The 13,027-nt window shown below is 40.0% G+C and overlaps 2 protein-coding genes across 2 annotated transcripts in view; both read right to left on the reverse strand.

Moving 5' to 3' along the window:
• Nucleotides 1-8,758, reverse strand: part of unm_sa1614 (un-named sa1614) — a 26,151-nt gene extending 17,393 nt beyond the window's left edge. Inside the window, 10 exon segments of the mRNA XM_032514798.1 lie at nucleotides 385-460; nucleotides 1,230-1,236; nucleotides 1,239-1,268; nucleotides 1,271-1,313; nucleotides 1,573-1,702; nucleotides 2,399-2,448; nucleotides 2,673-2,747; nucleotides 5,385-5,530; nucleotides 5,604-5,676; nucleotides 7,946-8,758. Coding sequence (XP_032370689.1) covers nucleotides 385-460; nucleotides 1,230-1,236; nucleotides 1,239-1,268; nucleotides 1,271-1,313; nucleotides 1,573-1,702; nucleotides 2,399-2,448; nucleotides 2,673-2,747; nucleotides 5,385-5,530; nucleotides 5,604-5,676; nucleotides 7,946-8,071 — 756 coding nt within the window. The 5' untranslated portion in view covers nucleotides 8,072-8,758.
• A 1,539-nt stretch (nucleotides 8,759-10,297) lies between these two features.
• fer1l4 (fer-1 like family member 4) overlaps nucleotides 10,298-13,027 on the reverse strand; it is a 54,656-nt gene continuing 51,926 nt past the window's right edge. The window contains 2 exon segments of the mRNA XM_032513694.1: nucleotides 10,298-10,950; nucleotides 11,618-11,718. Of these exon segments, the coding sequence (XP_032369585.1) occupies nucleotides 10,770-10,950; nucleotides 11,618-11,718 (282 nt within the window). The 3' untranslated portion in view covers nucleotides 10,298-10,769.

Here is a 13,027-nt window from a genome sequence, read left to right on the forward strand (position 1 = left end):
TGCACTTCTGGTTAGACCTAAACTGCATTTCGTTGCCTTGTACCTGTATCTGTGTAATGACAATAAAGTTGAATCTAATCTAATCTAATCTTATGCTGTAAACTGTTTAAATCTGAGCATGCGCGAATCACATCTGCACTCGACTCACATCAGGTGCACACATCCCACGGTTCAACACCATGGTCTTTGGACAAGTCACCTCGGGAGGTTTCAGAACAATACTTCAACAACTTCCCAGAACAGACTCCAAGCCTCAGTGGCAAAAATACTGACAATGCCTTATATAGGATTACATTGTAGCCCGATTTGCAACTGCCAGTTACAGTCTTTATGCTCACTACTGGACGAGTGGTTATTATAGACAATCATAAAGTGTACTTGTACCGTGTTCAGGACTCCATTCAGCTCCTCCATGTACTGCTTCAACCTCTGAGTGGTGGAAACACACTCCTGCAGGAAACTAGATACACACACACACATGCAGTAACTGGCAAACTGGCATGGTTGTATTTACTGTACTGTACTGTACACACTTATATCAATCAATCAGGGAACCGTCACTTTATAGTGGTGGAGATGTTTGTGTCCCTAAGTACCTAAGCTAACCTAACCTTAAGCTGAAAGCTCTGGGTGTGGAGGAGTCCTTACCCCAAGTGAAGGATTTTAAATACCTTGGGGTCTTGTTCACGAGTGAGGGGACAATGGAGCGTGAGATTGGTCGGAGAATTGGCGCAGCGGGTGTGGTATTACATTTCATTTATCGCACCGTTATGACGAAAAAAGAGCTGTCAGTTTTGGTTCCTACCCTCAACTATGGTCATGAAGGCTGGGTCATGACCGAAAGAACAAGATCCAGGGTACGAGCGGCCAAAATGGGTTTCCTAGGGGGGCTGGCATCTCTCTTAAATAGAGTGAGAAGCTCAGGCACGTCCAGCTGGGAGGAGGCCTCGGGTAAGACCCAGGACTAGGTGGAGGGATTATATCTCCAACCTGGCCTGGGAACGCCTCGGGATCCCCCAGTCGGAGCTGGTTAATGTGGCTCGAGAAAGGGAAGTTTGGGGGCCCCTGCTGGAGTTGCTCCCCCCGCGACCCGATATTGGATAAGAATGATGGATGGAATCACTCAGGGCTTCATAGGCAGCGTCCTCATGTGGTGTGTGTGTGTGTGTGTGTGTGTGTGTTGTGTGTGTGTGTGTGTTGTGTGTTTGTGTGTGTGTGTGTGTTCTTACTTATTGGGCTGTGGTAGTGTTTGATGAGGTTTTGCAGAAGTCAACTCCTCTCTTGGTCTTTATCTCGTTGACCTTAATCAGATACTGAGACAAAGAGAGAGAGGAGTGTATTTATTGGACAGAGAGAGGGCTGCATATTTTGTAAGTGATGGATTTGATGGTAGTTAAGGAGCAGCAGGGTGGGGAAGAAGTTAAGAAGTGCGAGGGGGATCAACAGGAGCAGAAGAAAGAGAAAGAAGAAGGAGAAAGAAGAAAAAGATGAAGAAAGAAGCAGATGGCGAGGAGGTGAAGGTGAATGAAAAGGAGGAGGCAGGGTAAAAGAAATGGAGGTAGAGTCACTGACCTCACACATGCTCAGTTGGAAGGAGCGTCTCTCTTTCTCCAACTCCTCTGCAATTTCTCCTCCGCTGACCTCGGTCCTCACCATCCCATACTGACGAGCTAACTCCCTCTTCTCTTTCTCCACCTGTTTACTGCACGTGTGTGAGAGAAAAAGATTAGAAATGGTAACCTCAGACCTTTAACATTAAAAATAGGAACCTTATTGTTATAATATTCTCTCTCTCTTAGCCTAATAAACCTCTTACCAACCTGCTCACCTGACAAGAAATGCTTCAACCTCATCTCTCGTAAGACACAACACACACACACACACACACACACACACACACACACACACACATACACACACACGTGAATTTGCTGAATGTTGTTTGTGTGTGTGTGTGTGTGTGTGTGTTGTGTGTGTGTGTTGTGTGTGTGTGTTGTGTGTGTGTGTGTGTGTGTGTGCGTGTGCAAGACCCTAATTTACCTGCTGACTCACACGCAGACGCACACCCACAGCTTTATTTGAATTCACTAATTACATGTTTCTTTTGAAATAAGTTTTATACATTTATTTCACCATGGTCATCTTTACATCTTCTACCATCACATGTTCTTGTTTTAACTACGACTACTCGAGCACTTACTCGAAGTTCTCCAGCAGACATATTCAGGTTTGTCAAAATCTAGACAAGAACGTTTCCAGGTATCTGAAACTATAATGATGATATTTACATGCACAAAAACCTGAACAGATAACAACAAAACAAATAATAACAAAGATTCCGGTGTGCATGGAAACACACTCAGTGTGTGTGAGATAATGCCGTGTGGTTGTCACTCACAATCTGCTCTCATAGTCCCTCCATGCTCTGTCAAAAGGCTTCTTCAGATCCTGCAAAGAGAGACAGAGGAGGAAACAGTGGTTTAGATTCTCTGTAACGATGAGACAGCGCCATCCTGAAGCTATGGAGATCAAATATGATGACAATAATAACTCTTGTAAATGACTAAACTTTGGTGAAAGATGTATTATTTCATGCAGTCTGACATGAGGTCTGTCGGAGTTTATACGTATCATCCAGTGGATATGAAAGTAAGTAAAGATAAAGTCCTCACCCCCTTCACCTCCCTCAGGTCTCCTTTAACCAGAGAGTCCAGGAAAAAGTTGATGTTGTGGAGCATGCTCTTTAGCTGCACACAAATATGAAAAAAATAATAAAGTAAATTCCATTGTCGGCTAAAATAAAAAGTATAATAAGGGATAACAACCAACATATTATTCATTAACAATGGCAATGGGGACTATGGAGACAAACAACCACATCCTGTGTTTCCTAATGGAGTGTTGAATAGACCAAGTAAAACTAGTCATAGGTTCCTGTTGCTCAATAGAGGTTGGAGTGGACTAGTTAAGGCTCAGTTTGCTTTTTGACCAAATGTTTTTTCCAGTCTAAGTTTGGAAAAGTTTAGAGCCAACTACTTTTAAGTGTATTTTTGTACAATGGAGTTTGAAATTGACCAGTTAAATTATATTGTGTTTTTAATTAAAAGGCATTTGTTAAGACATAGTAGGTGTGTATTTAATCAGAGGTTTTTCCAAAAGAGTTTGGAATGTAGCAATTAAGGGAATATTGTTTGTAAAGGTCCCGTGGCATAAACATTTCACTTTATGAGGTATTTTAACATTAATATGCGTTCTGGCTCTAGTGGCTGTAATTCTGCACCAAGACTCAATTTTGGGAAAGAGACTTCAGATACAGTATTAGGGGACCACTAAGGTCTATATAAGAGACTTCAGATACATTATTAGGGCCCACTAAGGTCTATTAAAGAGACTTCAGATACAGATTAGGGACCACTAAGGTCTATATAAAGAGACTTCAGATACAGTAGTAGGGACCACTAAGTCTATATAAAAGAGACTTCAGATACATTATTAGGGACCACTAAGGTCTAATAAAAAAACTTCAATACAGTTTGGGACCACTAGCCTATATAAAGAACTTCAGATACAGTATTAGGGACCACTAAGGTCTATATAAAGAGACTCCAGATACAGTATTAGGGACCACTAAGGTCTATATAAAAGAGACTTCAGATACGTAATAGGGACCACTAAGTTCTATATAAAAGAGACTTCAGATACAGTATTAGGGACCACTAAGGTCTATATAAAAAGACTTCGATACAGTATTAGGGACCACTAGGTCTATAAAGAACTTCAATACAGTATTAGGGACCACTAAGGTCTATATAAAAGAGACTTCAGATACAGTATTAGGGACCACTAAGGCTATGTAAAAGAGACTTCAGATACAGTATTAGGGACCATAGGTCTATATAAAAGAACTTCAGATACAGTATTAGGGACCACTAAGGCCTATTAAAGAGACTTTCAGTACAGTATTAGGGACCACTAAGGTCTATATAAAAGAACTTCAGATACAGTATAGGGGACCACTAAGGTCTATATAAAAGAGACTTCAGATACAGTTAGGGACCACTAAGGTCTATATAAAAGAGACTTCAGATACAGTATTAGGGACCACTAAGGTCTATAAAAGAGACTTCAGATACAGTATTAGGGGACCACTAAGGTCTAATAAAAGAGACTTCAGATACAGTATTAGGGACCACTAAGGTCTATATAAAAGAGACTTCAGATACAGTATTAGGGGACCTAAGGTCTATATAAAAGAGACTTCAGATACTATTAGGGGACCACTAAGGCCTATGTAAAAGAGACTTCAGATACAGTATTAGGGGACCCACTAAGGTCTATATAGAAGATACTTCAGATACAGTATTAGGGACCACTAAGGTCTATATAAAAGGACTCAGATACAGTATTAGGGACCACTAGGTCTAATAAAAGAGACTTCAGATACAGATTAGGGACACAAGGTCTATATAAAGAGACTTCGATACTATTGGGGACCACTAAGGTCTATATAAAAGAGACTTCGATACAGATTAGGGACCACTAAGGTCTATATAGAAATATCAGATACATATTAGGGGACCACTAAGGTCTATATAGAAGATACTTCAGAATCAGTATTAGGGGACCACTGAGGTCTATAAAGATACTTCAGACAAATTAGGGACCACTAAGGTCTATATAAAGAGACTTCAGAACAGTATAGGGCCCACTAGGTCTAATAAAAGAACTTCAGATACAGATAGGGGACCACTAAGGTCTATATAATAAGAGCCTTCCGATACGTATTAGGGGACCACTAAGGCCTATATTAAAGCATCCAATGAGCACCATGTCATGGGACCTTTAACTAGTTAGTTTTCCAGTGGACTTTGGAATGGATCAGTCAAGAATGAATCACAGGTATTCAATTAAAGGGTGTCTCATTGGAGTTTGCAATAAACTAGTTAAAACTAATTGATTTTGAATAAAATAATTCTATGTAAGATTTGACTGCAAACACAATTAGCCCCTTTTTTATGGTGGTAAATCAAGCAATCGAAGACAACAGGAAACAGTTTGTACTGAGGACCATAAAGATTGAGCAGCAAATTAAGCCAAGGTTAGCATTTTCCCAATACATCTAGTGAGTTGGATGCCTTTTAGAGTTTTGTGTATTATAATCCATTTCTTTTTACTAATTTTATGCTTGCATTTTGGACAGAGGACATTGTATATTTGTTTGTTGGATCACACAGTCTCATTGGAGAGGGACAAAGTTTTTGAGTTAGCAATCAAGTAGACATGTCTTTGTACCACAGTAGCTCTCGAATTATACCTGTAACCAGGCTTAAAATTGCAGCTAATTGTTATACTGTGATGTCCCACTGCTGTCACTGAAGGCTTACCAGGTTCTTCATGGGAGAGAGGAGCTCTTTAGAAAAGTCGGCCAGTCGACAGAAGGCAGAGCCGACCTCTGTCTCTCCGTTTGAGTGACAGTTGACCGACAGCTTCTCCATCGAATTAATGTACTGCTCCAGGTGAGACACGTGGTCTGACAGAGAGAAGTGTTAGTACAGGAATTCACATATGTGTGTATGTGTGTGGTGTGTGTGTGTGTAGTGTACCTTGTCCTGATGTGTATTTGGCTTTAGCAGCTTTCTTCATTTTCTGCAACACCAATCGGTCACTGTCCAAAACCTGGACACACACAAACATATTTAACAGTTCATGCATTTAAACCTCAGGGATGTTTTAACCACAAATGTGTGTCTGTCCTGCTGAATGAACACACACACACACACACACACATACACGGAGAGAGAGACAGAGGATGAGCTTTGTTCTTTGACAACAGACAGCAACATTGCTGTGTGTGTCACTTTACACCGAGATCTTTGTCTTCATTATTTCTGACAACCACACAGGCCTTTTCACAGCAGACAATTTGACGTGTCATAATAGGAAAAACTCAGGTGTTAATAATAACTATTATTAATAAAGTTTCAATGTAAGTGTTCCCAGTGAGCCAGCATGCACAGTACCAGGATCCTGAAACCAATTATTAATTTTATTATTTACATATGTGCTTTTCCTACTGGGATGTGTCAATATTTCAGTGAAAATACCCTGGCATTGTTAAAGATATTTGAACAGGGCTGATTTATTCAGATATATTTAATTTTCATGTGTTTTTTTTTTATCAATGTCATAACATTTTTAGATTATTTTTTAAACACTTAATTCACTGAATTAACCAAAAACAGACATTACTCTCTGGGTATTTTATCTATCCACTGTTTCTCAATAAGTAGATGAAAAATACTGTATGCTGACATTAAATGCATTAAATGGAGTCAGTTGAGTTGGTTTGGGCATCTGATCAAGACGCCTCTAGGTGCCTTGCTTTGGAGGTCTTTCCTGGAAAACTCCAACTCATAGAACCCACTGGAGGGATTGTATATCTCATCTGGTCTGGTAACGCCTGTAAAATCCTCATTAGGGAACTGGAACCACAGACCACACATTATGGATCCACTCAGTGTAGTTTACTGTATCAACATGCAACACAAACGCAATGTTTTATACATAAAACGTTTTCTTAGAAAGAAAATGTAATTTCCAACTTTCTAGCCTTCCATGAATGTAGTAGCATCAGTGCACAGGTTGCAGATGAAGTCATATCCTCATCAATGCTCACTGGTTCCTCCTCATAACCATTAATTAACCATATAATGAATACTAATGAGGATTCATCTGTTGTCGTGGTAACATATGCTGACTCTGTGAGGGGGGGGGGGGGGGGGGGGAGCAGGCAGTTTGAGTCTCTGTTTTTCAGGTCAGTCGAGGATTTGAAGTCCTCAGGTCAACGACTCCACTGACCAACAGAGTAAGTGTGTGTGTGTGTGTGTGTGTGTGTGTGTGTGTGTGTGTGTGTTGGGGGTGGGGGGGTTGCTGCCCTCTGGTCTTAAGGGCCCCCCCACTCAAACACACAGAAGCAGACATCACACAGCAGAAGATTGATCAACACGTGGATGGAAATGTAGATTTCCAACTATTTTGATAACCCATTATTTGTTTGACTGTTGGTCGGACAAAACAAGACATCTGAAGACATCAACATGATTATAAAGATTTAATAAGAATATGTTTATGGCATTTAATTATCTAACTGGGATTGGTGGCATTTGCTCTGGACGAAGTTCAAACGGCGATACACTGGTAAGAGCTGATGATGTTTAACCATGTATGCAGCTTATTTAAATAGTTTATGTTACTGTATTGAGTGAAGAGTTGACTTCATTTAATTTTTTATGTTGCATTTTCTTTTGCAGGGTACAAATGTTCCATCAAATCAGTACTATTTGGCAGAGGCACCGTCTCTGCATGCAGAAGTTAGCAAACTAAGATTGTGATTGGTTTAAAGAAATGCAAACATTTAATCCTATTGTGGAAAGTGTGGTGTAGCCAGACCTTACTCCACAGTGCTGTGGAGATAGGTCAGGCATTTAGAGACTAATATAATAAAACTGATCCTATAGTGTACGTTTTAAAAATTAAGCTCCCCTTCTCTGAGAATTTTGGCTCCGGGGCCAGGCCCCCGAGGAGTCCGGCCCTGATTGGAGAGGAGAAACAAACACAACTGGTCTACTAGGCTAACTGTTCTCCATTTTTTTACTCATGATCTTTCACGTGAAATGGTTTGGGACCCCTTAATTAACAAATTGACCAGACCCCCATTTGATAAGATTTCACCCCAGGGTCACCCATCTAAAGATTTTTTTGATTTTTGATTACATTGTATTAAATTAAGTGTATGGAACCCATGACCACATATTGCCATTGTGTTATGATAGATGGGTTTTAAGGGAAAATTTTAGTGGATAAAAGTATTGCCCTTTTTACCCCCTGGAAAAACCCTCAAGGAACCCTGGGGGTGGCTACCACCACTCCCTGTGTCAGTACTGACCTCCTCCAGCAGGTAGATGGTGTTCCTGCAGCTGATCATCTTGGAGGTGAAGGAGGAGGTGGTGGGGGAGCTCCAGTCCTCCTGAACCTCTTGCAAGAACTCGGGAACCGAGACGCACTCCGGCATGGTGCTGCTTAACCCGGGACCAGATCAGTCTAACTGAGGTCCGGGACTGACAGATTAATTCCACACAAAGAAAAAGGGAAAAAGGCGAAGCCCTATTAGGCTATATGATCAGTAATGGAAATATTAATTTAAAACTCCACTGTGCAAAAGGCAAACAATCCCATCAGTAGCCTACTGGTTCCACTTCACACTCCCACAGTCCCATGAAGATGAATCCGCATTAACAAGCTGATTAAAGCCGTATCCCAATTAAAGACCTGCTTCCTCCGTCAGTGTGACTTCATCGCACACCGCAGCATCAGCCGCTTCTTGCTTCAAACAAAAGGTGATCCGATCCAGCAGGAAATGAATCCGAACGGCGCAAATTCCGCAAAAAACCTGACAAATTAAAACAGTCCCGGGTCATTAGCGTGTTAAAACCACCTCCATTCGTTAGAGCCGCTTCATTCAGAGAAAAACCCCACAAAACCGGCCGGGTCTCTCCGTGTGTGAACCTGACAAAGAGCGGAGGAGCTGAGCGCAGAACCGGACCCCCCGGACACCGGGACCGGGCTCAGATAAGGCAATCAAATCGGTCTCTGTTGTCCGCTCTAGGAACATGTCTTTTTTTCATCATCAGCTGATTTCCCCCTGCTTTTTCCGTCTTTATTCAAACCCGCATGGAGAGGCGCGTGCACGGTGCGGGGCGGCGGGTGTCGGTCTCTCTGCCTCGGGAGCGCGCACTGCTAACAGAGCAAAGAAGTAGACCTAAACCACATTACATCAGTGTCTGTTTCATTCATCTCAAACCTGCTTAAAGTGTGTAAAAACAGGTTTCTAAAAAAAAAAAATCTAAACCACCTTCAAAAACAAAATTTCTAATTATGGTTTGTTTGTTTTTTATGAAAGAAAAGAATAAGAGTTTACATGCTAGCAGCTCTAAGGCTGTCCTTAGGCACAGTGGTGCTAGGCTAAAGTCAGCATGCTTACAATGATAATGCTAACATGCTTATGATGGTAAGCAGGTATAATATCTTATCTTAGCCTGCTGACATTTGCCAATAAGGTATGAACACAATGTAGAACAGAGGTTGCTGAGAATGTTTTTAGTTTTTCAGGTTTTTGGACAGAAGTCAAAAGTACTGGACGGATCTAAAGTTTCACCTGGTGAAAGATGGACTAAAAGTTAAGGGTTAATTTATCCCAATTCATCCTGAGTAAGACAGATGACTGAAACCCATTCATCAACAGTTGTTGAGACATTTCACACAAAACCACAAATGTGAACTTCATGGTGGTACTAGCGCAAAGTTCAGAGGATCACCAAAGTCAGTATGGTTCATCCTCTTGTGTATCCACGGATGTCTGGACAAAGTTTCTTGGTTATCAATTCAATAGTGGGGTGCCGGTCCTGGTCACAGCGGCCCAGGGTTCGGTTCGGTTCAGTTCCGGTCCCTTTGCTGCATGTCATTCCCCCCTCTCTCTACCACTTCTCAATCTGTCCAATAAATGAAGGCAAGCAAAAAAAAAAGCTGAAACATTTGTGACACAAAGTGAACCTCATACGGATCTTCTGACATCACTTCCCTTCTAGTCTCAGAGGAAAAAAATCAGAGCAAGCATCTGTAAACAAACCATTTCGAACTTCCTGTTGATCTGCCTGTAGACGAGGACAAAGTCCGACGTCCTGACTTTTATTTTACTGCCCACCCCTTCGAAATTCAAACTGTGTTTTCTCATATTTGTATTTGATAATCTCAACAGAACATAATTAGTAAACTTCAGTTTACAGATAGATATTTCATTATCTACACAACAGCTGTCCATATTCGTTGCTGATCACATTCCTGGTCTTAAGAGGATGATCCCTCGACACTTTAATGACTCCATGACTTTTCTTCTAGCGCCACCCACTGAGGATAAACTTTACATTTTTAGAACAGCTAAATAATGAAGATGTTTGTGTCTGTAATGAACCACGGAATGCTAGCACGCCATTAGCTTAAGTTCAAATTATATGTATCTCAGGAGGAGCATTTTTGGAAAACAAACTATTAAATCTTGAAAACTCTGAAATTAAGCACCTTTATTCACTAATGTTTTTGTATTGCCTGTTACTGACTGATATTAGTATTTATACCTTTATTTACTTAGAAAGAACAGCTAACATTCATATTGAACAAACTAGTAGAAATGAAAATATCAACTTCAGAGTCAGTGCAAAATTAAACACAAATATGAAAAATGTAAATATAATTTGTAGTTATTTATTTAATCTACCTTCAAAATAGAAAATGTGCAACCACAGCTATATTTAATCAACAAAATTAGACTTTTATACAACAGAGTTGGTGGTGTTGTCAGATCTGTGCTCGTCTACACATCTGACAGTTTCAGAGCCAAACAATCTATAATTTACATAATAATATAAATATGGGACTTAAATATGCAGTAATAGGTGTCCAGTAATTTCCTCTGGTGACCGATAAATCTGGCAGTAAAACAAAATCTCTGATTATTGCTCCCATGACCCAGGATGTGTTGATATATAAATGAGGATTCTGGTTAAAGTAGAGGAATGGGTGTAAACATATTAAATCGTTTGTTTTATTGATCTGTCTAAGTAGTAAATATGACTTCAGTCAGTCGTTCCGGATCAGAAACCTGAGACAGTCTGTGACATCCAGGAGGAAAGAATGAAGACTCCCAGCAGGATTCTTTATCCTTTGATGATGAGGGAGGAGATTTGCCCCGGCAGCGTGTAGACGATGAGGCCGAGGAAGAGCGTGAGGATGGCGAGGATGACCAGAGCGATGATGTACTTCTTGAACTTCTTCCAGATGATGAAGATGAAGGACTTTAACGGGTTGACGAACCAGGTGAAGCTGGTGGTGGGACGACTACAGGGAGGACAGGGGACAGTAAACAGCTGTTTACACCTGGACTGAGTCTAAAGGGTCCAAAGGTCGGACCACACCAGCATTTAAAAAGGGGACATTGACATTCCTTAGAAATGCATTTGCATTGTAAATCTTTGCAAATCTTTCCAGATACGGTAGATGTCAACTTTGGTGAAAAAGAATTTGCCTGTTGACCAATAGCAATCCTTCTTGACAGCGCTGACATTTGAGGGAAAAGAGAGTCGGGGAGTCCAAAATAGAGAAAGCTAACTTTGATCGTAATTTGGAATTGAAACTGCTCAACAGAGACATCATTAAAGACAGTTATGAGACAGGAGTCGACGGTACCAATATGCAGGGGTGAAAAGTAACTAAGTACATTTATTCAAGTACAGTACTTGAGTACAGTTTTGAGTATTTCCACTTTCTGCTACTTTATACGTCTACTGAACTAAAATTAGTACTTTTGCTTTTGGTACGTTAGGTATATTTTGATGCTAATGCTTTTGTACTGTTACTTCAGAGAGAAAGTTATATGCCAGTCTTTTACTTGTATTTGCACTGTAGTATTATTAAAAAATCTGAGTTCTTCTTCTTCCATCACTGCAAATCCCTCTTTTTGTGCTATTAAGTGTGTGCATAGGTGTGTGTGTGTGTGTATGCGTACTTTGGTTTGTCCAAAGGCTCTGGCTCCTTGCGGGCGCGCCCCACAGGGTTGGCCTCCGCCTGCTCTAACGCCACCAGCTGCAGCTCCGCCTCCACCTTCCCCTTCGCGCGCGCACACACACACACACACACACACACACACACACACACACACACACACGCACACACACACACACACTTATTAGCACAACAACACAGTTTAAGTGCTAGTTTCAATATCACCAAAATTATTTGAACTTAAAAAAACACCAACATGAACAAATAAAACCTATTACCTGAACTACAGGTTCACTATAATGTTCATTTCAACAGTATTAATTCCCTCTAAACCACTTTGCTGCTGTGAGTTTTTCTGTTTAACACCAATACTGTTCACTTATTGTTTCGGTAAAACTTAAAAAATAATAACCATCACTTGTAAATGATGAAAGAATTATAAATGGATAGATATTAAAACTGAAGTTAATAGTTTGTAAACCATCAATTAACATTATTTGGATTTCTAATATAAAGTTGCAACTGATTATTTTACCTTTTTAATGGTTAATAAATGCTTCATGTATACATATACAATGATTCTTTATTAACAGTAATATAACTTTTTATTAAAGTTTAAATAACTTTCAATGTGCCATTTATCAATAATGATGTTTATAATAAAGTGTTACCAATCTACTTTGCTTTTTTCCTGTGATTGCTGATAAGCTTGAGTCAGTGACATCTGCCACTTCCTGGGCAAATCTTTCATATTAAAAGCTTGTCACACAACTCATATAACTCGTATAACTTTACAATCAACTTTTCAACTTTATTATTACCCATTGATTGGTTAAGGGTATTTGCTTGGGAATAATGTGAAAAGTTAATTGTAATGTTACACACTGTATTTATGGTTATGTTCGTCACTTACAGTTTTTGTATAACCTAAGGACAATGAGAAAAGATGAATGCAACGTTTTGTATAGTGATGTACTGAGTTTTGTATAGAGGAAAAACGGAAAAAGCCTCAAGTACCACCCTGATAGAGGCAAGATTGCCGAAAACGTTTTGGTAAATAAAGCATTGTGTACATGTTTTATGTTGATAACCTTGCATTGAAGCTAAGAAACTGTCATAATAAAAGCTGGCCAGGAAAAGATGGGGTTATGATATTTCAGCTGCTGGTTGGCTTTTTTTTTATAACTTGCATTTAAAATTTTTTAAAATATAACACTCTACTGTAAATCAAAAATTAAACCCTCCTATTATTCATGTCACAATTCCCCCTCCCTGTCCCAACAGAAACAACAGGGGTGGAGAGTAGTTTCTGCAGTCTGAGCATATTACATGTCCCTGGAATAATACTTTTAATATGGTAAACTTGATGTAAAAAAAGTCAGATTCAGATCCTAACTGCAAATTTGTAGCTACT

The sequence above is a fragment of the Etheostoma spectabile genome, chromosome 4 (assembly GCF_008692095.1).
Source record: "Etheostoma spectabile isolate EspeVRDwgs_2016 chromosome 4, UIUC_Espe_1.0, whole genome shotgun sequence".
NCBI classification, from domain to species: Eukaryota; Metazoa; Chordata; class Actinopteri; order Perciformes; family Percidae; genus Etheostoma; species Etheostoma spectabile.